We start from the raw sequence: 25,963 nt of genomic DNA, 5'->3' as shown, positions 1-25,963 counted from the left end.
CCTAAAATGTCTACCGAAAATAACAAGATGTCACGCTTGTCTATTTCAGCGAATATACAGGGCGAATGACATATTATCGTGGTCCAAAAGTTGGCTAAAATGTAAGGTGACAAAGCCTGCTGTGTAAATCTCGATCCACGATATATATGGAACAACTCCACCATTTCTGGGTGGCAGCAGGACCTATATGTTGGCCGAATACATCAAGACATCTTGCACCTCCTGTTTCATCACATATCAAAGGCTACCGGGACGCCTTCACGCACCGAAAACAGGCCAAAAAATAAGGTGACACCAACCATCATGTATTTCAATGTCCACAACAAATAATGAACACTTCCACCAGTTCATGGTGGTAGAAGGCCTAAAATGTCTGCCGAAAATAACAAGATGTCACGCTTGTCTATTTCAGCGAATATACAAGGCTAACAACATGTTGTCGTGCACCAAAAGTTGGCTAAAATGTATGGTGAGAAAGCCTGTTGTGTAAATCTCGATCCACGATATATGTGGAACAACTCCACCAGTTCCGGGTGGCAGCAAGACCTATATGTTGGCCGAATACATCAAGACATCTTGCACCACCTGTTTCATCACATATCAAAGGCTACAGGGATGCCTTCACACACCGAAAACAGGCCAAAAAATAAGGTGACACCAACCATTATGTAATTCAATGTCCACAACAAATAATGAACACTTCCAGTAGTTCATGGCGGTAGAAGGCCTAAAATGTCTGCCGAAAATAACAAGATGTCATGCTTGTCGATTTCAGCGAATATACAGGGCTAACGACATATTGTCGTGGTCCAAAAGTTGGCTAAAATGTAAGGTGACAAAACCTGTTGTGTAAATCTCGATCCACGATATATATGGAACAACTCCACCAGTTCTGGGTGGTAGCAGGACCTATATGTTGGCCGAATACATCAAGACATCTTGCACCACCTGTTTCATCACATATCCAAGGCTACCGGGAAGCCTTCACACACCGAAAACAGGCCAGAAAATAAGGCGACACCAACCATCATGTATTTCAATGTATGGTGACAAAGCCTGTTGTTTAAATCTCGATCCACGATATATATGGAACAACTCCACCAGTTCCGGGTGGCAGCAAGACCTATATGTTGGCCGAATACATCAAGACATCTTGCACCTCCTGTTTCATCACATATCAAAGGCTACCGGGACGCCTTCACGCACCGAAAACAGGCCAAAAAATAAGGTGACACCAACCATTATGTATTTCAATGTCCACAACAAATAATGAACACTTCCAGTAGTTCATGGCGGTAGAAGGCCTAAAATGTCTGCCAAAAATAACAAGATGTCATGCTTGTCGATTTCAGCGAATATACAGGGCTAACGACATATTGTCGTGGTCCAAAAGTTGGCTAAAATGTAAGGTGACAAAGCCTGTTGTGTAAATCTCGATCCACGATATATATGGAACAACTCCACCAGTTCTGGGTGGCAGCAGGACCTATATGTTGGCCGAATACATCAAGACATCTTGCACCACCTGTTTCATCACATATCAAAAGCTACCGGGATGCCTTCACGCACCGAAAACAGGCCCAAAAATAAGGTGACACCAACCATTATGTAATTCAATGTCGACAACAAATAATGAACATTTCCACCAGTTGATGGTGGTAGAAGGCCTAAAATGTCTGCCGAAAATAACAAGATGTCACGCTTGTCTATTTCAGCGAATATACAAGGCTAACAACATGTTGTCGTGCACCAAAAGTTGGCTAAAATGTATGGTGAGAAAGCCTGTTGTGTAAATCTCGATCCACGATATATATGGAACAACTCCACCAGTTCTGGGTGGCAGCAGGACCTATATGTTGGCCGAATACAACAAGACATCTTGCACCACCTGTTTCATCACATATCCAAGGCTACCGGGATGCCTTCACACACCGAAAACAGGCCAGAAAATAAGGTGACTCCAACCATCATGTATTTCAATGTCCACAACAAATAACGAACACTTCCACCAGTTCATTACGGTAGAAAGCTTAAAATGTCTGCCAAAAACAACAAGAAGTCACGCTTGTCTATTTCAGCGAATATACATGGATAACGACATATTGTCATGGTCCAAAAGTTGGCTAAAATGTAAGATGACAAAGCCTGCTGTGTAAATCTCGATCCACGATATATATGGAACAACTCCACCAGTTCTGGGTGGCAGCAAGACCTATATGTTGGCCGAATACATCAAGACATCTTGCAGCACCTGTTTTGTCACATATCAAAGGCTACCGGGATGCCTTCACGCACCGAAAACTGGCCAAAAAATAAGGTGACACCAACCATCATCAAATTCAATGTCCACATCGAATAATGAACACTTCCACCAGTTCATGGCGGTAGAAGGCCTAAAATGTCTGCAAAAAACAACAAGATGTCACGCTTGTCTATTTCAGCGAATATACAAGGCTAACAACATGTTGTCGTGCACCAAAAGTTGGCTAAAATGTATGGTGACAAAGCCTGTTGTGTAGATCTCGATCCACGATATATATGGAACAACTCCACCAGTTCCGGGTGGCAGCAAGACCTATATGTTGGCCGAATACATCAAGACATCTTGCACCACCTGTTTCATTACATATCAAAGGCTACCGGGATGCCTTGATGCCCCGAATACAGGCCAAAAAATAAGGTGACACCAACCATTATGTAATTCAATGTCCACAACAAATAATGAACATTTCCACCAGTTCATGGTGGTAGAAGGCCTAAAATGTCTGCCGAAAATAACAAGATGTCACGCTTGTCTATTTCAGCGAATATACAAGGCTATCAACATGTTGTCGTGCACCAAGAGTTGGCTAAAATGTAAGATGACAAAGCCTGCTGTGTAAATCTCGATCCACGATATATATGGAACAACTCCACCAGTTCTGGGTGGCAGCAGGACCTATATGTTGGCCGAATACATCAAGACATCTTGCAGCACCTGTTTCATCACATATCAAAGGCTACAGGGATGCCTTCACGCACCGAAAACAGGCCAAAAAATAAGGTGACACCAACCATTATGTAATTCAATGTCCACAACAAATAATGAACACTTCCAGTAGTTCATGGCGGTAGAAGGCCTAAAATGTCTGCCGAAAATAACAAGATGTCATGCTTGTCGATTTCAGCGAATATACAGGGCTAACGACATATTGTTGTGGTCCAAAAGTTGGCTAAAATGTAAGGTGACAAAGCCTGTTGTATAAATCTCGATCCACGATATATATGGAACAACTCCACCAGTTCTGGGTGGCAGCAGGACCTATATGTTGGCCGAATACATCAAGACATCTTGCACCACCTGTTTCATCACATGTCAAAAGCTACCGGGATGCCTTCACGCACCGAAAACAGGCCCAAAAATAAGGTGACACCAACCATTATGTAATTCAATGTCGACAACAAATAATGAACATTTCCACCAGTTGATGGTGGTAGAAGGCCTAAAATGTCTGCCGAAAATAACAAGATGTCACGCTTGTCTATTTCAGCGAATATACAAGGCTAACAACATGTTGTCGTGCACCAAAAGTTGGCTAAAATGTATGGTGAGAAAGCCTGTTGTGTAAATCTCGATCCACGATATATATGGAACAACTCCACCAGTTCTGGGTGGCAGCAGGACCTATATGTTGGCCTTATACAACAAGACATCTTGCACCACCTGTTTCATCACATATCCAAGGCTACCGGGATGCCTTCACACACCGAAAACAGGCCAAAAAATAAGGTGACACCAACCATTATGTAATTCAATGTCCACAACAAATAATGAACACTTCCAGTAGTTCATGGCGGTAGAAGGCCTAAAATGTCTGCCAAAAATAACAAGATGTCATGCTTGTCGATTTCAGCGAATATACAGGGCTAACGACATATTGTCGTGGTCCAAAAGTTGGCTAAAATGTAAGGTGACCAAGCCTGTTGTGTAAATCTCGATCCACGATATATATGGAACAACTCCACCAGTTCTGGGTGGCAGCAGGACCTATATGTTGGCCGAATACATCAAGACATCTTGCACCACCTGTTTCTTCACATATCAAAAGCTACTGGGATGCCTTCACGCACCAAAAACAGGCCCAAAAATAAGGTGACACCAACCATTATGTAATTCAATGTCGACAACAAATAATGAACATTTCCACCAGTTCATCGTGGTAGAAGGCCTAAAATGTCTGCCGAAAATAACAAGATGTCACGCTTGTCTATTTCAGCGAATATACAAGGCTAACAACATGTTGTCGTGCACCAAAAGTTGGCTAAAATGTATGGTGACAAAGCCTATTGTGTAGATCTCGATCCACGATATATATGGAACAACTCCACCAGTTCGGGGTGGCAGCAAGACCTATATGTTGGCCGAATACATCAAGACATCTTGCACCACCTGTTTCATCACATATCAAAGGCTACCGGGATGCCTTCACACACCGAAAACAGGCCGAAAAATAAGGTGACACCAACCATTATGTAATTCAATGTCCACAACAAATAATGAACACTTCCACCAGTTTATGGCGGTAGAAGGCCAAAAAACTCTACCAAAAATAACAAGATATCACGCTTGTCTATTTCAGCGAATATACAGCGCTAACGACATATTGTCGTGTTCCAAAATTTGGCTAAAATGTAAGGTGACAAAGCCTGCTGTGTAAATCTCGATCCACGATATATATGGAACAACTCCACCAGTTCTGGGTGGCAGCAGGACCTATATGTTGGCCGAATACATCAAGACATGTTGAACCACCTGTTTCATCACATATCCAAGGCTACCGGGATATCTTCGCACACCGAAAACAGGCCAGAAAATAAGGTGACACCAACCATCATGTATTTCAATGTATGGTGACAAAGCCATTTGTGTAAATCTCGATCCACGATATATTTGGAACAACTCCATCAGTTCCGGGTGGCAGCACGACCTATATGTTGGCCGAATACATCAAGACATCTTGCACCACCTGTTTCATCACATATGAAAGGGTACCGGGATGCCTTCACGCACCGAAGACAGGCCGAAAAATAAGGTGACACCAACCATTATGTAATTCAATGTCCACAACAAATTATGAACACTTCCACCATTTCATGGCGGTAGAAGGCCAAAAAACTCTACCAAAAATAACAAGATGTCACGCTTGTCTATTTCAACGAATATACAGGGCTAACGACATAATGTCGTGGTCCAAAAGTTGGCTAAAATGTAAGGTGACAAAGCCTGCTGTGGAAATCTCGATCCACGATATATATGGAACAACTCCACCAGATCCGGGTAGCAGCAGGACCTATATGTCGGCCGAATACATCAAGACATCTTGCACCACCTGTTTCATCACATATCAAAGGCTACCGGGATGCCTTCACGCACCGAAAACAAGCCGAAAAATAAGGTGACACCAACCATTATGTAATTCAAGTTCCACAACAAAAAATGAACACTTCCACCAGTTCATGGCGGTAGAAGGCCTAAAATGTCTGCCGAAAATAACAAGATGTCACGCTTGTCTATTTCAGCGAATATACAGGGCGAATGACATATTGTCGTGGTCCAAAAGTTGGCTAAAATGTAAGGTGACAAAGCCTGCTGTGTAAATCTCGATCCACGATATAAGGTGACACCAACCATCATGTATTTCAATGTATGGTGACAAAGCCATTTGTGTAAATCTCGATCCACGATATATTTGGAACAACTCCATCAGTTCCGGGTGGCAGCACGACCTATATGTTGGCCGAATACATCAAGACATCTTGCACCACCTGTTTCATCACATATGAAAGGGTACCGGGATGCCTTCACGCACCGAAGACAGGCCGAAAAATAAGGTGACACCAACCATTATGTAATTCAATGTCCACAACAAATTATGAACACTTCCACCATTTCATGGCGGTAGAAGGCCAAAAAACTCTACCAAAAATAACAAGATGTCACGCTTGTCTATTTCAACGAATATACAGGGCTAACGACATAATGTCGTGGTCCAAAAGTTGGCTAAAATGTAAGGTGACAAAGCCTGCTGTGGAAATCTCGATCCACGATATATATGGAACAACTCCACCAGATCCGGGTAGCAGCAGGACCTATATGTCGGCCGAATACATCAAGACATCTTGCACCACCTGTTTCATCACATATCAAAGGCTACCGGGATGCCTTCACGCACCGAAAACAAGCCGAAAAATAAGGTGACACCAACCATTATGTAATTCAAGTTCCACAACAAAAAATGAACACTTCCACCAGTTCATGGCGGTAGAAGGCCTAAAATGTCTGCCGAAAATAACAAGATGTCACGCTTGTCTATTTCAGCGAATATACAGGGCGAATGACATATTGTCGTGGTCCAAAAGTTGGCTAAAATGTAAGGTGACAAAGCCTGCTGTGTAAATCTCGATCCACGATATATATGGAACAACTCCACCAGTTCTGGGTGGCAGCAAGACCTATATGTTGGCCGAATACATCAAGACATGTTGAACCACCTGTTTCATCACATATCCAAGGCTACCGGGATATCTTCGCACACCGAAAACAGGCCAGAAAATAAGGTGACACCAACCATCATGTATTTCAATGTACGGTGACAAAGCCTGTTGTGTAAATCTCGATCCACGATATATATGGAACAACTCCACCAGTTCGGGGTGGCAGCAAGACCTATATGTTGGCCGAATACATCAAGACATCTTGCACCACCTGTTTCATCACATATCAAAGGCAACCGGGATGCCTTCACGCACCGAAAACAGGCCAAAAAATAAGGTGACACCAACCAATATGTAATTCAATGTCCACAACAAATAATGAACACTTCCACCAGTTCATGGCTGTAGAAGGCCAAAAAACTCTACCAAAAATAACAAGATGTCACGCTTGTCTATTTCAGCGAATATACAGGGCTAACGACATATTGTCGTGGTCCAAAAGTTGGCTAAAATGTAAGGTGACAAAGCCTGCTGTGTAAATCTCGATCCACGATATATATGGAACAACTCCACCAGTTCTGGGTGGCAGCAGGACCTATATGTTGGCCGAATACATCAAGACATGTTGAACCACCTGTTTCATCACATATCCAAGGCTACCGGGATATCTTCGCACACCGAAAACAGGCCAGAAAATAAGGTGACACCAACCATCATGTATTTCAATGTATGGTGACAAAGCCATTTGTGTAAATCTCGATCCACGATATATATGGAACAACTCCATCAGTTCCGGGTGGCAGCACGACCTATATGTTGGCTGAATACATCAAGACATCTTGCACCACCTCTTTCATCACATATGAAAGGGTACCGGGATGCCTTCACACACCGAAGACAGGCCGAAAAATAAGGTGACACCAACCATTATGTAATTCAATGTCCACAACAAATTATGAACACTTCCACCATTTCATGGCGGTAGAAGGCCAAAAAACTCTACCAAAAATAACAAGATGTCACGCTTGTCTATTTCAACGAATATACAGGGCTAACGACATAATGTCGTGGTCCAAAAGTTGGCTAAAATGTATGGTGACAAAGCCTGCTGTGGAAATCTCGATCCACGATATATATGGAACAACTCCACCAGATCCGGGTAGCAGCAGGACCTATATGTCGGCCGAATACATCAAGACATCTTGCACCACCTGTTTCATCACATATCAAAGGCTACCGGGATGCCTTCACGCACCGAAAACAAGCCGAAAAATAAGGTGACACCAACCATTATGTAATTCAAGTTCCACAACAAATAATGAACACTTCCACCAGTTCATGGCGGTAGAAGGCCTAAAATGTCTGCCGAAAATAACAAGATGTCACGCTTGTCTATTTCAGCGAATATACAGGGCGAATGACATATTGTCGTGGTCCAAAAGTTGGCTAAAATGTAAGGTGACAAAGCCTGCTGTGTAAATCTCGATCCACGATATATATGGAACAACTCCACCAGTTCTGGGTGGCAGCAGGACCTATATGTTGGCCGAATACATCAAGACATCTTGCACCACCTGTTTCATCACATATACAAGGCTACCGGGATGCCTTCACACACCGAAAACAGGCCAGAAAATAAGGTGACACCAACCATCATGTATTTCAATGTACGGTGACAAAGCCTGTTGTGTAAATCTCGATCCACGATATATATGGAACAACTCCACCAGTTCGGGGTGGCAGCAAGACCTATATGTTGGCCGAATACATCAAGACATCTTGCACCACCTGTTTCATCACATATCAAAGGCAACCGGGATGCCTTCACGCACCGAAAACAGGCCGAAAAATAAGGTGACACCAACCAATATGTAATTCAATGTCCACAACAAATAATGAACACTTCCACCAGTTCATGGCTGTAGAAGGCCAAAAAACTCTACCAAAAATAACAAGATGTCACGCTTGTCTATTTCAGCGAATATACAGGGCTAACGACATATTGTCGTGGTCCAAAAGTTGGCTAAAATGTAAGGTGACAAAGCCTGTTGTGTAAATCTCGATCCACGATATATATGGAACAACTCCACCAATTCTGGGTGGCAGCAGGACCTATATGTTGGCCGAATACATCAAGACATCTTGCACCACCTGTTTCATCACATATCAAAAGCTACCGGGATGCCTTCCCGCACCGAAAACAGGCCCAAAAATAAGGGGACACCAACCATTATGTAATTCAATGTCCACAACAAATAATGAACACTTCGACCAGTAGAAGGCCTAAAATGTCTGCCAAAAATAACAAGATGTCACGCTTGTCTATTTCAGCGAATATACAGGGCGAATGACATATTGTTGTGGTCCAAAAATTGGCTAAAATGTATGGTGACAAAGCCTGCTGTGTAAATCTCGATCCACGATATATATGGAACAACTCCACCTGTTCTGGGTGGCAGCAGGACCTATATGTTGGCCGAATACATCAAGACATCTTGCACCACCTGTTTCATCACATATCCAAGGCTACCGGGATGCCTTCACACACCGAAAACAGGCCAGAAAATAAGGTGACACCAACCATCATGTATTTCAATGTATGGTGACAAAGGCTGTTGTGTAAATCTCGATCCACGATATATATGGAACAACTCCACCTGTTCGGGGTGGCAGCAAGACCTATATGTTGGCCGAATACATCAAGACATCTTGCACCACCTGTTTCATCACATATCAAAGGCTACCGGGATGCCTTCACACACCGAAAACAGGCCGAAAAATAAGGTGACACCAACCATTATGTAATTCAATGTCCACAACAAATAATGAACACTTCCACCAGTTTATGGCGGTAGAAGGCCATAAAACTCTACCAAAAATAACAAGATATCACGCTTGTCTATTTCAGCGAATATACAGCGGTAACGACATATTGTCGTGGTCCAAAATTTGGCTAAAATGTAAGGTGACAAAGCCTGCTGTGTAAATCTCGATCCACGATATATATGGAACAACTCCACCAGTTCTGGGTGGCAGCAGGACCTATATGTTGGCCGAATACATCAAGACATGTTGAACCACCTGTTTCATCACATATCCAAGGCTACCGGGATATCTTCGCACACCGAAAACAGGCCAGAAAATAAGGTGACACCAACCATCATGTATTTCAATGTATGGTGACAAAGCCATTTGTGTAAATCTCGATCCACGATATATATGGAACAACTCCATCAGTTCCGGGTGGCAGCAGGACCTATATGTTGGCCGAATACATCAAGACATCTTGCACCACCTGTTTCATCACATATAAAATGCTACCGGGATGCCTTCACGCACCGAAAACAGGCCCAAAAATAAGGTGACACCAACCATTATGTAATTCAATGTCGACAACAAATAATGAACATTTCCACCAGTTCATGGTGGTAGAGGGCCTAAAATGTCTGCCGAAAATAACAAGATGTCACGCTTGTCTATTTCAGCGAATATACAAGGCTAACAACACCAAAAGTTGGCTAAAATGTATGGTGACAAAGCCTATTGTGTAGATCTTGATCCACGATATATATGGAACAACTCCACCAGTTCGGGGTGGCAGCAAGACCTATATGTTGGCCGAATACATCAAGACATCTTGCACCACCTGTTTCATCACATATCAAAGGCTACCGGGATGCCTTCACACACCGAAAACAGGCCGAAAAATAAGGTGACACCAACCATTATGTAATTCAATGTCCACAACAAATAATGAACACTTCCACCAGTTTATGGCGGTAGAAGGCCAAAAAACTCTACCAAAAATAACAAGATATCACGCTTGTCTATTTCAGCGAATATACAGCGCTAACGACATATTGTCGTGGTCCAAAATTTGGCTAAAATGTAAGGTGACAAAGCCTGCTGTGTAAATCTCGATCCACGATATATATGGAACAACTCCACCAGTTCTGGGTGGCAGCAGGACCTATATGTTGGCCGAATACATCAAGACATGTTGAACCACCTGTTTCATCACATATCCAAGGCTACCGGGATATCTTCGCACACCGAAAACAGGCCAGAAAATAAGGTGACACCAACCATCATGTATTTCAATGTATGGTGACAAAGCCATTTGTGTAAATCTCGATCCACGATATATATGGAACAACTCCATCAGTTCCGGGTGGCAGCACGACCTATATGTTGGCCGAATACATCAAGACATCTTGCACCACCTGTTTCATCACATATGAAAGGGTACCGGGATGCCTTCACGCACCGAAGACAGGCCGAAAAATAAGGTGACACCAACCATTATGTAATTCAATGTCCACAACAAATTATGAACACTTCCACCATTTCATGGCGGTAGAAAGCCAAAAAACTCTACCAAAAATAACAAGATGTCACGCTTGTCTATTTCAACGAATATACAGGGCTAACGACATAATGTCGTGGTCCAAAAGTTGGCTAAAATGTAAGGTGACAAAGCCTGCTGTGGAAATCTCGATCCACGATATATATGGAACAACTCCACCAGATCCGGGTAGCAGCAGGACCTATATGTTGGCCGAATACATCAAGACATCTTGCACCACCTGTTTCATCACATATCAAAGGCTACCGGGATGCCTTCACGCACCGAAAACAAGCCGAAAAATAAGGTGACACCAACCATTATGTAATTCAAGTTCCACAACAAATAATGAACACTTCCACCAGTTCATGGCGGTAGAAGGCCTAAAATGTCTGCCGAAAATAACTAGATATCACGCTTGTCTATTTCAGCGAATATACAAGGCTAACAACATGTTGTCATGCACCAAACGTTGGCTAAAATGTATGGTGAGAAAGCCTGTTGTGTAAATCTCGATCCACGATATATATGGAACAACTCCACCAGTTCTGGGTGGCAGCAGAACCTATATGTTGGCCGAATACATCAAGACATCTTGCACCACCTGTTTCATCACATATCCCAGGCTACCGGGATGCCTTCACACACCGAAAACAGGCCAGAAAATTAGGTGACACCAACCATCATGTATTTCAATGTCGACAACAAATAATGAACACTTCCACCAGTTCATTGCGGTAGAATGCTTAAAATGTCTGCCAAAAACAACAAGAAGTCACGCTTGTCTATTTCAGCGAATATACATGGATAACGACATATTGTCACGGTCCAAAAGTTGGCTAAAATGTAAGGTGACAAAGCCTGCTGTGTAAATCTCGATCCACGATATATATGGAACAACTCCACCAGTTCAGGGTGGCAGCAGGACCTATATGTTGGCCGAATACATCAAGACATCTTGCAGCAGCTGTTTTGTCACATATCAAAGGCTACCGGGATGCTTTCACACACCGAAAACAGGCCAAAAAATAAGGTGACACCAACCATTATGTAATTCAATGTCCACAACAAATAATGAACACTACCACCAGTTCATTGTGGTACAAGGCCTAAAATGTCTGCCGAAAACAACAAGATGTCACGAATATACATGGATAACGACATATTGTCCTGGTCCAAAAGTTGGCTAAAATGTAAGGAGACGAAGCCTGCTGTGTAAATCTTGATCCACGATATATATGGAATAACTCCACCAGTTCTGGGTGGCAGCAGGACCTATATGTTGGCCGAATACATCAAGACATCTTGCACCACCTGTTTCGTCACATATCAAAGGCTACCGGGAAGCGTTCACGCACCGAAAACAGGCCAAAAAATAAGGTGACACCAACCATCATCAAATTCAATGTCCACATCGCATAATGAACACTTCCACCAGTTCATGGCGGTAGAAGGCCTAAAATGTCTACCGAAAATAACAAGATGTCACGCTTGTCTATTTCAGCGAATATACAAGGCTAACAACTTGTTGTCCTGCACCAAAAGTTGGCTAAAATGTATGGTGACAAAGCCTGTTGTGTAAATCTCGATCCACGATATATATGGAACAACTACACGAGTTTCGGGTGGAAGCAAGACCTATATGTTGGCCGAATACATCAAGACATCTTGCACCACCTGTTTCATCACATATCAATGGCTACCGGGAAGTCTTGACGCCACGAAAACAGGCCAAAAAATAAGGTGACACCAACCATTATGTAATTCAATGTCCACAACAAATAATGAATATTTCCACCAGTTCATGGCGGTAGAAGGCCTAAAATGTCTGCCGAAAGTAACAAGATATCACGCTTGTCTATTTCAGCGAATATACATGGATAACAACATGTTGTCGTGCACCAAAAGTTCGCTAAAATGTATGGTGACAAAGCCTGCTGTGTAAATCTCGATCCACGATATATATGAAACAACTCCACAAGTTTCGGGTGGCAGCAGTACCTATATGTTGGCCGAATACATCAAGACATCTTGCACCACCTGTTTCATCACATATCAAAGGCTACCGGGATGTCTTGACGCCACGAAAATAGGCCAAAAAATAAGGTGACACCAACCATTATGTAATTCAATGTCCACAACAAATAATGAACATTTCCACCAGTTCATGGCGGTAGAAGGCCTAAAATGTCTGCCGAAAATAACTAGATATCACGCTTGTCTATTTCAGCGAATATACAAGGCTAACAACATGTTGTCATGCACCAAACGTTGGCTAAAATGTATGGTGAGAAAGCCTGTTGTGTAAATCTCGATTCACGATATATATGGAACAACTCCACCAGTTCCGGGTGGCAGCAAGACCTATATGTTGGCCGAATACATCAAGACATGTTGCACCACCTGTTTCATCACATATCAAAGGCTACCGGGATGCCTTCACGCACCGAAAACAGGCCAAAAAAATAAGGTGACACCAACCATTATGTAATTCAATGTCCACAACAAATAATGAACACTTCCACCAGTTCATGGCGGTAGAAGGCCTAAAATGTCTGCCGAAAATAACAAGATATCACGCTTGTCTATTTCAGTGAATATACAGGGTGAATGACATATTGTCGTGGTCCAAAAGTTGGCTAAAATGTAAGGTGACAAAGCCTGCTGTGTAAATCTCGATCCACGATATATATGGAACAACTCCACCAGTTCTGTGTGGCAGCAGGACCTATATTTTGGCCGAATACATCAAGACATCTTGCACCACCTGTTTCATCACATATCAAAAGCTACCGGGATGCCTTCATGCACCGAAAACAGGCCCAAAAATACGGCGACTCCAACCATTATGTAATACAATGTCCACAACAAATAATGAACACTTCCACGAGTTCAGGGCGGTAGAAGGCCTAAAATGTCTGCCGAAAATAACAAGATGTCACGCTTGTCTATTTGAGCGAATATACATGGATAACGACATATTATCATGGTCCAAAAGTTGGCTAAAATGTAAGGTGACGAAGCTTGCTGTGTAAATCTCGATCCACGATATATATGGAACAACTCCACCAGTTCTGGGTGGCAGCAGGACCTATATGTTGGCCGAATACATCAAGACATCTTGCAGCACCTGTTTCGTCACATGTCAAACGCTACCGGGATGCCTTCACGCACCGAATACAGGCCAAAAAATAAGGTGACACCAACCATCATCAAATTCAATGTCCACATCACATAATGAACACTTCCACCAATTCATGGCGGTAGAAGGCCTAAAATGTCTGCCAAAAACAACAAGATGTCACGCTTGTCTATTTCAGCGAATATACAAGGCTAACAACATGTTGTCGTGCACCAAAAGTTGGCTAAAATGTAAGGTGACAAAGCCTGTTGTGTAAATCTCGATCCACGATATATTTGGAACAACTCCACCAGTTCCGTGTGGCAGCAAGACCTATATGTTCGCCGAATACATCAAGACATCTTGCACCACCTGTTTCATCACATATCAAAAGCTACCGGGATGCCTTCACGCACCGAAAACAGGCCCAAAAATAAGGTGACACCAACCATTATGTAATTCAATGTCCACAACAAATAATGAACACTTCCACCAGTTCATGGCGGTAGAAGGCCTAAAATGTCTGCCGAAAATAACAAGAAGTCACGCTTGTCTATTTCAGCGAATATACAGGGCGAATGACATATTGTCGTGGTCCAAAAGTTGGCTAAAATGTAAGGTGACAAAGCCTGCTGTGTAAATCTCGATCCACGATATATATGGAACAACTCCACCAGTTCTGTGTGGCAGCAGGACCTATATTTTGGCCGAATACATCAAGACATCTTGCAGCGCCTGTTTCGTCACATATCAAACGTTACCGGGATGCCTTCACGCACCGAAAACAGGCCAAAATATACGGTGACACCAACCATCATCAAATTCAATGTCCACATCGCATAATGAACACTTCCACCAATTCATGGCGGTAGAAGGCCTAAAATGTCTGCCAAAAACAACAAGATGTCACGCTTGTCTATTTCAGCGAATATACAAGGCTAACAACATGTTGTCGTGCACAAAAAGTTAGCTAAAATGTAAGGTGACAAAGCCTGTTGTGTAAATCTCGATCCACGATATATTTGGAACAACTCCACCAGTTCCGTGTGGCAGCAAGACCTATATGTTCGCCGAATACATCAAGACATCTTGCACCACCTGTTTCATCACATATCAAAAGCTACCGGGATGCCTTCACGCACCGAAAACAGGCCCAAAAATAAGGTGACGCCAACCATTATGTAATTCAATGTCCACAACAAATAATGAACACTTCCACCAGTTCATGGCGGTAGAAGGCCTAAAATGTCTGCCGAAAATAACAAGATGTCACGCTTGTCTATTTCAGCGAATATACAGGGCGAATGACATATTGTCGTGGTCCAAAAGTTGGCTAAAATGTAAGGTGACAAAGCCTGCTGTGTAAATCTCGATCCACGATATATATGGAACAACTCCACCAGTTCTGTGTGGCAGCAGGACCTATATTTTGGCCGAATACATCAAGACATCTTGCAGCACCTGTTTCGTCACATATCAAACGCTACCGGGATGCCTTCACGCACCGAAAACAGGCCAAAAAAATAAGGTGACACCAACCATCATCAAATTCAATGTCCACATCGCATAATGAACACTTCCACCAATTCTTGGCGGTAGAAGGCCTAAAATGTCTGCCAAAAACAACAAGATGTCACGCTTGTCTATTTCAGCGAATATACAAGGCTAACAACATGTTGTCATGCACCAAAAGTTGGCTAAAATGTAAGGTGACAAAGCCTGTTGTGTAAATCTCGATCCACGATATATTTGGAACAACTCCACCAGTTCTGTGTGGCAGCAAGACCTATATGTTGGCCGAATACATCAAGACATCTTGCACCACCTAGTTCATCACATATCAAAAGCTACCGGGATGCCTTCACGCCCCGAAAACAGGCCCAAAAATAAGGTGACACCAACCATTATGTAATTCAATGTCCACAACAAATAATGAACACTTCCACCAGTTCATGGCGGTAGAAGGCCTAAAATGTCTACCGAAAATAACAAGATGTCACGCTTTTCTATTTCAGCGAATATACAGGGCGAATGACATATTGTCGTGGTCCAAAAGTTGGCTAAAATGTAAGGTGACAAAGCCTGCTTTGTAAATCTCGATCCACGATATATATGGAACAACTCCACCAGTTCTGTGTGGCAGCAGGACCTATATTTTGGCCGAATACATCAAGACATCTTGCACCACCTGTTTCATCACATATCAAAAGCTACCGGGATGCCTTCACGCACCGAAAACAGGCCCAAAAATAAGGTGACTCCAACCATTATGTAATATAATGTCCACAACAAATAATGAACACTTCCACCAGTTCAGGGCGGTAGAAGGCCTAAAATGTCTGCCGAAAACAACAAGATGTCACGCTTGTCTATTTCAGCGAATATACATGGATAACGACATATTGTCATGGTCCAAAAGTTGGTAAAATGTAAGGTGACGAAGCCTGCAGTGTAAATCTCGATCCACGATATATATGGAACAACTCCACCAGTTCTGGGTGGCAGCAGGAGCTATATGTTGGCCGAATACATCAAGACATCTTGCAGCACCTGTTTCGTCACATATCAAACGCTACCAGGATGCCTTCACGCACCGAAAGCAGGCCAAATAATAAGGTGACACCAACCATCATCAAATTCAATGTCCACATCGCATAATGAACACTTCCACCAATTCATGGCGGTAGAAGGCCTAAAATGTCTGCCAAAAACAACAAGATGTCACGCTTGTCTATTTCAGCGAATATACAATGCTAACAACATGTTGTCGTAAACCAAAAGTTGGCTAAAATGTAAGGTGACAAAGCCTGTTGTGGAAATCTCGATCCATGATATATTTGGACCAACTCCACCAGTTCCGTGTGGCAGCAAGACCTATATGTTGGCCGAATACATCAAGACATCTTGCACCACCTGTTTCATCACATATGAAAGGCTACCGGGATGCCTTCACGCACCGAAAACAGGCCAAAAAATAAGGTGATACCAACCATTATGTAATTCAATGTCCACTACAAATAATGAACACTTCCACGAGTTCATGGCGGTAGAAGGCCAAAAAACTCTACCAAAAATAACAAGATGTCACGCTTGTCTATTTCAGCGAATATACAGGGCTAACGACATATTGTCGTGGTCCAAAAGTTGGCTAAAATGTAAGGTGACAAAGCCTGTTGTGTAAATCTCGATCCACGATATATATGGAACAACTCCACCAGTTCTGGGTGGTAGCAGGACCTATATGTTGGCCGAATACATCAAGACATCTTGTACCACCTGTTTCCTCACATATCAAAAGCTACCGGGATGCCTTCACGCACCGAAAATAGGCCCAAAAATAAGGTGACACCAACCATTATGTAATTTAATGTCCACAACAAATAATGAACACTTCCACCATTTCATGGCGGTAGAAGGCCTAAAATGTCTGCCGAAAATAAGAAGATGTCACGCTTGTCTATTTCAGCGAATATACAGGGCGAATGACATATTGTCGTGGTCCAAAAGTTGGCTAAAATGTATGGTGACAAAGCCTGCTGTGTAAATCTCGATCCACGATATATATGGAACAACTCCACAAGTTCCGGGTGGCAGTAATACCTATATGTTGGCCGTATACATCAAGACATCTTGCACCACCGGTTTCATCACATATCATAGGCTACCGGGATGCCTTCACGCACCGAAAACAGGCCAAAAAATAAGGTGACACCAACCATTATGTAATTCAATGTCCACAACAAATAATGAACACTTCCAGCAGTTCATGGCGGTAGAAGGCCAAAAATCTCTACCAAAAATAACAAGATGTCACGCTTGTCTATTTCAGCGAATATACAGGACTAACGACATATTGTCGTGCTGCAAAAATTGGCTAAAATGTAAGGTGACAAAGCCTGTTGTGTAAATCTCGATCCACGATATATATGGAACAACTCCACCAGTTCTAGGTGGCAGCAGGACCTATATGTTGGCCGAATACATCAAGACATCTTGCACCACCTGTTTCATCACATATCAAAAGCTACCGGGATGCCTTCACGCACCGAAAACAGGTCCAAAAATATGGTGACACCAACCATTATGTAATTTAATGTCCACAACAAATAATGAACACTTCCACCAGTTCATGGCGGTAGAAGGCCTAAAATGTCTGCCGAAAATAACAAGATGTCACGCTTGTCTATTTCAGCGAATATACAGGGCGAATGACATATTGTCGTGGTTCAAAAGTTGGCTAAAATGTAAGGTGACAAAGCCTGCTGTGTAAATCTCGATCCACGATATATATGGAACAACTCCACCAGTTCCGGGTGGCAGCAGGACCTATATGTTGGCCGAATAAATCAAGACATCTTGCACCACCTGTTTCGTCACATATCAAAGGCTACCGGGATGTTGATGAGGACATCCCAACCATGCAGACCTTGGCGACCTCCTCGCAGACCTCGGTGACCTCCTCGCAGACCTCACTGACCTCTACTCCGACATCGCCGACCTCCACACCGACCATGCCGAGCACAACTACACCAGCCCAAGTCTTTAAAGGACCAATTACACGTAGTCAGGCAAAGGAACTACAACAAGAGGTGAACGCGCTACTTTGTGAAGCTCATTTAAATATTAATGAGAATTATATACTGCCTAAGTCGAGTACATTGCTATTACTCAGGTTTACCAAGGAGGATGACAAGAACACACAAGGCGATGAATACAAAGAAGAACCACGTTCGAATTCGTCCAGTCCTGCACAACAGTCTGAAACAAATAATCATAACTTTTGATTCCCAAAAGCTATGAAGGCCAATGGGTACTTGTTGGAAAGCTCTTGAAGTCTAGTTTCCAATGACACCAACCCCGACCAGTTTGGAGAAACCGTTATGGCGCCCGACCAGTTTTAGTGCATACTGGTCAGAAGCTCAACAGTCGGCATGAAGCTAAAGTTGCCATGTAAAACTGTATCATTCTACAAAGTTCCGAGATGCATACTATACATGGTGTGAAAGCTTATCAAGTTAGCTTTCCAACGCATCCAGCCGCACGTCATTTGAAGCTTCCAAGGTGGAGTTATTGCCTAAACACTGAAGACTGCGCCGAAGACCAACAGCTACGCGGAAACTCTCCAGAAGCTGATTTCGTAGAGACCCTTTCACATAGTCTATCTTTTCATTTCCATTTCGTGTTTTCACTTATCAAGGAGGGTTGTTTCTTGTATAAATACTCCATTGCTTCATAGCAATGATAGACTTTTGATAATCGAAATACAAACCCCTTTGTTCAGCTGTGTGCTAACAAATCCAGAGAGAGATCTCTACCCCTTAGCTCTTGTGTTTTCCTTCGCGGAGATTACAGAAGCGGCCGCGTCATCGGCACCCAATCCGTGCTCCTGGTCCATCGATTCCAGGTTGCGTAGGTTGGTTTCTTTGAGAGTGTGGTTGGGCGAATCCTTGGTTTAGGCTGCCGTATAGAGACGGTGGTTGGCTCCTTGTGCACGTCGTCAGGTTGCACTAGTGATCGCTGCTTGCAGCAAGTTATCGGCCGTTCTTCGGCTAGTTATCAAGACCGGGATCCTACGTCGTGAAGATCGGGACCAAGACTCCATCATCTGGTACCAGAGCCTCAGTTGCCACGGTAGGAATTTTTACCCTTAGCTACATATATTTCGTGTTCATACTATCCACCAAAAAGCCACAAAAATATTTTGTTATAGCCCGTTGTTTCAATCTGTTATCCTAGTGAGTTTTGTTAAGTTTCAGTCCATTAGAGTCCTTGTTTTAGTTGCTGATCATATTATCCTTTGCGTGTCCTTTGTGCCTCTTTTGTCTATCTGAAATCCCTACACAAAAAATCTGAAACCGGTATCATCCTTCGCATTAACTTTGATCCTATCAAGTTATTGCTGACGGTTGTGTCTTGTTTAAAAAAAAAAGTGTGTGCAAGTGTTATATCTGATATTGTTCTTAGTTCTATATATCAAAAAAAAAAGTGTCAAAAAAAAAGAAGAAAGAAAAGAGTTGAGAAAAGTTGTGAAAGAAAAAGTAGAAAGATCAGTTTGTTTATGTGCACAAGTTCTGAATTTTTTTTAAGTTGCACAACCAGATTGCTATCCATCTTTTGGTGCAAAATTTTGCTTGGGTTTGATTGCAACACTTGCATCCTAAGCATACTCCTTGTTTGTATCAAATCTGAAATTATCTTTGCGCGTGTGTTTGATCCATTTACATCATTCATATCTTGTGGTCAGCACTAGACTTTGATCTTCTAGTTTGGACTGTGATTTAGCTTTACAATATCTAGAATTCAGATTGCATTCCTTGTGAATCATTCCCCACCAAGCTCCACTTAAAAGCCACCGTCATAGGAACGCTGATCTTGTATTCGCTTAACCATCACTTTCGTGTTACCACCGCGCTTTGGCCCTTCTGTAATCCATAGGAATTCATAAGAGCTTCGGTTGGTAAGAGAGGTGAGGTTGTGAGTTTCCACATATAATTTCCTATTCCACATATATTTGTTGCTTTGCTGTCACTAATTTCACAGGAAGATGAGTGACGAAGTTCAGATTGATGATTGTGTCACCATGGCACAATTCAACGAGTTGAAGCAAAGCATGGAAGAGCTAACGAACAATTTTCAAGAACTTATGGCCCGTTTGCAGGATCCACCTCGTGATAACGCAAATGGAAGTCATCATGAAGATGAAGTTGATGAAACGGAAGAAGAAGCTGCTGCTCGACGTGCAAGAGAACAGCGAAGACTTAGAGAGCGAGCTGCTGCAAATGCAAGAAGACCTCCACTTCCAGGACGTGGAAATGGTGGTAGAGGTGCTGGTCGTGACCATGAGAGAGGTCTTGGACTAGAGGAAAGTGGGAGTGAAGAGGAAGAAGACAATGAGGTTGATCAGCCCCATCATGATGACCATCGACGTCACCGCGGGAATCGTGGGCGTAATCAGCCCAACGAGGAGAGGTTTGGCAAGTTAAAATTCACCATGCCCAAGTTTGATGGAGGGTCTGATCCTGAAGCATATCTTACATGGGAGTTGAAGGTGGATAAAATTTTTCGCTTGCACAACTATTCTGAGCAGAAGAAGATGGCCATGGCTGCTCTTGAGTTCGATGGCTATGCTCTAATCTGGTGGGAGCAAATGCTAAATGATAGAGAAGAAGCTGGCCAAGGTGATGTCCGTTCATGGGCTGAAATGAAGAGAGAAATGAGGGCAAGATTTGTCCCCAAACATTATCGTCGTGATCTTTTTGACAAGCTACAGAATCTGAAGCAAGGAAGCCTTAGTGTTGATGAGTATTATAAAGAAATGGAGAAGGCAATGATTAGAGCCAATGTATATGAAGATGAAGAGCAATCAATTGCACGTTTTATGTCAGGGCTGGATCGTAATATTCAGCGTATTGTTGAATTTCAGCAGTACCGCAATCTTATTGAGTTGGTCCATCAAGCAAGCAAAGCTGAACGACAGTTGCAGCAGGACATGAAGTCCAATAGAGGAGTATCTTTCAGCTCGAGAAGTGCCCCAAGTGGAAGCAAATTCACACCACGAGGTAGTGCAAGTAGAGGTTCAATTTCCAACTCAAGTGGTGGTGCACGCTCAAGCAATTTTGGTGCTTCTAGTGGTAAAGAGTTGGCTGCTCCAAATGAGAGGAACAAATCAGCAAACTCATCATCTACTTCAGTGGGTTCTTCCACCAAGAGTAGTGGGATTCAATGCTTCAAGTGTGGTGGTCGTGGTCATGTTATAAAGGAGTGTCCAAATAATCGGACCATTATTGTAAATGACCAAGGATAGTATGAATCTGCTAGTGATGAAGAACATGAAGAGATTAAAGAGGAAGGTAATCTGGAGCAGGACATCTGTGAATTTGAAACTGGAGCTGCTCTTGTTGTAACTCAAATTTTGAGTGTGCAAATGAGTGAAGCTGAAAATGGACAGCGGCACAATCTTTTCCAAACCAGAGCCAAGGTTGAAGACAAGGTGTGTAAAGTAATCATTGATGGTGGAAGCTGCCACAATCTTGCTAGCAAGGAAATGGTTGAAAAGCTTGGTTTAAAGCTGCTGAAACATCCTCATCCTTATCATGTGCAATGGCTAAATAATTCAGGTTCAATTAAGATTGCACATAGAGTGAAAATTCCTTTCAAGATTGGTGAATATATTGACACCGTGGAGTGTGATGTGGCACCCATGACAGTGTGTCATATGCTGCTAGGAAGACCATGACAATATGATCGGTCCTCTCTACATTGTGGTCGGACCAATCAATACACCATCAAGTGGAAGGGCAAGGAGTTGATTCTTAAACCCATGACACCGCAGCAAATCCTCGCTGAGCACTTACAAAAGAGCTCCAATGTGAGGAATGAGAGTGGAAAAGAAGGAGAGAAAAAGAATTCGAGTGCCCTCCACAAATCGGTGAGTGAGAGCCACAAGCTAAACATGAGAGAAAACAAGAAACGAGAGGGAGATAATTTAGTGATGATGGCCACCAAATCTGAAATGAGAGATGTGAGGAAAAACCCAGACCAAGTATTGATCATACTTGTGTGCAAGGACACATTGCTTTCAGCTAACGACTTAACATCTGTCCCTAGTGTTGTTGCACGTGTGTTACAGGAATATGAAGATGTTTTTCCAGAGGAGACACCTGCTGGACTTCCTCCCTTGCGTGGCATTGAACATCAAATTGATCTCATCCCTGGAGCTGCACTTCCGAACCGTCCAGCATACCGCACCAACCCTGAAGAAACAAAGGAAATTCAAAGGCAAGTACAAGCACTTTTAGATAAAGGTTATGTGCGTGAAAGTTTAAGTCCTTGTGCTGTACCTGTGATTTTGGTGCCAAAGAAAGATGGTTCCTGGAGGATGTGTGTGGACTGTAGAGCCATAAATAACATCACTGTTCGATATCGTCATCCTATTCCTAGGCTAGATGATATGTTAGATGAAATGAGTGGATCTATGATATTTTCTAAAATTGATTTAAGAAGTGGTTACCATCAAATTAAAATGAAACTTGGAGATGAATGAAAAACTGCTTTCAAAACAAAGTTTGGGTTGTATGAGTGGTTAGTTATGCCTTTCGGATTGACTAATGCACCTAGTACATTCATGAGATTAATGAACCATGTCTTGCGAGCATTCATTGGAAAATTTGTTGTTGTTTACTTTGATGATATCCTAATTTACAGCAAGACATTGGAGGAACATGTTGCTCATATTCAGCAAGTTTTGGATGTGCTAAGAAAGGAAAAATTATTTGCTAACCTTGAGAAGTGCACATTTTGTACAGATCAGGTTGTGTTTCTTGGTTTTGTAGTTTCAGGTTCAGGAATTCAAGTTGATGAATCAAAGGTGAAAGCAATCAAGGATTGGCCGACTCCTGAAAATGTAAGTCAGGTGAGAAGTTTCCATGGACTTGCTGGTTTTTACAGGAGATTTGTGAGAGATTTCAGCACCATAGCTGCTCCATTAAATGAGTTGACAAAGAAAGGTGTTGCCTTCCAATGGGGTGAACCACAAGAGAAAGCTTTCCAAGAATTGAAGAAAAGATTATCCGAAGCCCCCTTGCTTGTGTTGTCGGATTTCACTAAAACCTTTGAGGTTGAATGTGATGCAAGTGGGATTGGGATTGGAGGCGTTCTCATGCAAAACGGACAGCCCGTTGCATACTTCAGTGAGAAGTTGGGAGGAGCACAACTGAACTATTCGGTATATGACAAGGAGTTGTATGCTTTGGTAAGAGCACTTGAGACTTGGCAACATTACTTATGGCCAAAAGAATTTGTTATTCATTCAGATCATGAGGCTTTGAAGTATTTAAAGGGCCAAGCAAAACTGAACCGTAGACATGCCAAATGGATTGAATTCATAGAAACTTTTCCATATGTTGTGAAATACAAGAAAGGTAAAGAATACATTGTTGCTGATGCTTTGTCCCGTAAAAATGTTTTGTTAAATCAACTTGAAGTAAAGGTGCCGGGACTTGAAAATATAAAAGAATTATACCCCACTGACCATGAATTTTCAGAACCTTATGCCAAATGTACAACTGGAAAAGGATGGGAAAAATATCATATTCATGATGGATTTTTGTTTAGAGCTAACAAGTTGTGTGTTCCAAGTTGCTCTGTTAGACTCTTGTTGTTACAGGAAACACATTCAGGTGGTCTGATGGGTCACTTTGGATGGAAAAAGACATATGAGATGCTTGCTGACCATTTCTATTGGCCGAAGATGAGAAGAGATGTTCAACGGCTTGTGCAAAGATGCGTCACCTGTCACAAAGCTAAGTCAAAACTAAACCCCTATGGATTATATACTCCCTTGCCTGTTCCTAATGCTCCTTGGGAAGATATTAGCATGGATTTTGTTTTAGGATTACCTAGGACAAAGAGGGGGAGGGATTCAATATTTGTTGTTGTTGATCGATTCTCTAAAATGGCACATTTTATACCTTGTCATAAAAGCGATGATGCTTCCCACATAGCCTCTCTATTTTTCAGGGATATTGTGAGATTACATGGCATGCCCAAAACGATTGTTTCCGACCGCGACACCAAGTTTTTGAGCTACTTCTGGAAGACATTGTGGACCAAGCTAGGGACAAGGCTGCTGTTTTCCACCACATGCCACCCTCAAACGGATGGGCAAACTGAAGTAGTGAATAGAACACTTTCTATGCTGCTGCGAGCCTTGATCAAGAAGAACTTGAAAGAATGGGAAGAGTGCTTGCCAAAAATAACAAGATGTCACGCTTGTCTATTTCAGCGAATATACGGGGCGAATGACATATTGTCGTGGTCTAAAAGTTGACTAAAATGTATGGTGACAAAGCCTGCTGTGTAAATCTCGATCCACGATATATATGGAACAACTCCACCAGTTCTGGATGGCAGCAGGACCTATATGTTGGCCGAATACATCAAGACATCTTGCAGCACCTGTTTGATCACATATCAAATGCTACCGGGATGCCTTCAGGCACCGAAAACAGGCCAAAAAATAAGGTGACTCCAACCATTATGTAATTCAATGTCCACAACAAATAATGAACACTTCCACCAGTTCATGGCGGTAGAAGGCCAAAAATCTCTGCCAAAAATAACAAGATGTCATGCTTGTCTATTTCAGCGAATATACAGGGCTAACAACATGTTGTCGTGCACCAAAAGTTGGCTAAAATGTATGGTGAGAAAGCCTGTTATGTAAATCTCGATCGACGATATATATGGAACAACTCCACCAGTTTCGGGTGGTAGCAAGACCTATATGTTGGCCGAATACATCAAGACATCTTGCACCACCTGTTTCATCACACATCAAAGGCTACCGGGATGCCTTCACGCATCGAAAACAGCCGAAAAATAAGGTGACACCAACCATTATGTAATTCAATGTCCACAACAAATAATGAACACTTCCACCAGTTCATGACAGTAGAAGGCATAAAATGACTGCCAAAAACAACAAGATGTCACGCTTGTCTATTTTAGCGAATATACAAGGCTAACAACATGTTGTCGTGCACCAAAAGTTGGCTAAAATGTATGGTGACAAAGCCTGTTGTGCAAGTTTCGATCCACGATATATATGGAACAACTACACCAGTTCCGGGTGGCAGCAAGACCTATATGTTGGCCGAATACATCAAGACATCTTGCACCACCTGTTTCATCACATATCAAAGGCTACCGGGATGCCTTCACGCCCCGAAAACAGGCCAAAAAATAAGGTGACACCAACCATTATGTAATTCAATGTCCACAACAAATAATGAACATTTCCACCAGTTCATGGCGGTGGAAGGACTAAAATGTCTGCCGAAAATAACAAGATGTCACGCTTGTCTATTTCAGAGAATATACAGGGCGAATGACATATTTTCGTGGTCCCAAAGTTGGCTAAAATGTAAGGTGACAAAGGCAGCTGTGTAAATCTCGATCCACGATATATATGGAACAACTCCACCAGTTCTGGGTGGCAGCAGTACCTATATGTTGGCCGAATA

At 42.6% G+C, this 25,963-nt stretch overlaps 1 protein-coding gene across 1 annotated transcript; it reads left to right on the top strand.

The window, feature by feature from the left end:
* Positions 1–20,520: 20,520 nt before the first annotated feature.
* On the top strand, positions 20,521–23,352 carry LOC133931068 (uncharacterized; the record flags this gene model as incomplete). The annotated part of the gene is made up of 4 exons (XM_062377898.1): positions 20,521–21,671; positions 21,759–22,146; positions 22,570–22,672; positions 23,273–23,352. Coding segments are annotated over exons 1-4 (1,722 nt in total), but the record flags the coding sequence as incomplete, so codon positions are not given.
* Between the last annotated feature and the right edge of the window lie 2,611 nt (positions 23,353–25,963).

Source organism: Phragmites australis, chromosome 10 (assembly GCF_958298935.1).
Source record: "Phragmites australis chromosome 10, lpPhrAust1.1, whole genome shotgun sequence".
NCBI classification, from domain to species: Eukaryota; Viridiplantae; Streptophyta; class Magnoliopsida; order Poales; family Poaceae; genus Phragmites; species Phragmites australis.
This window is presented reverse-complemented; position numbering and strand designations above follow the sequence as displayed.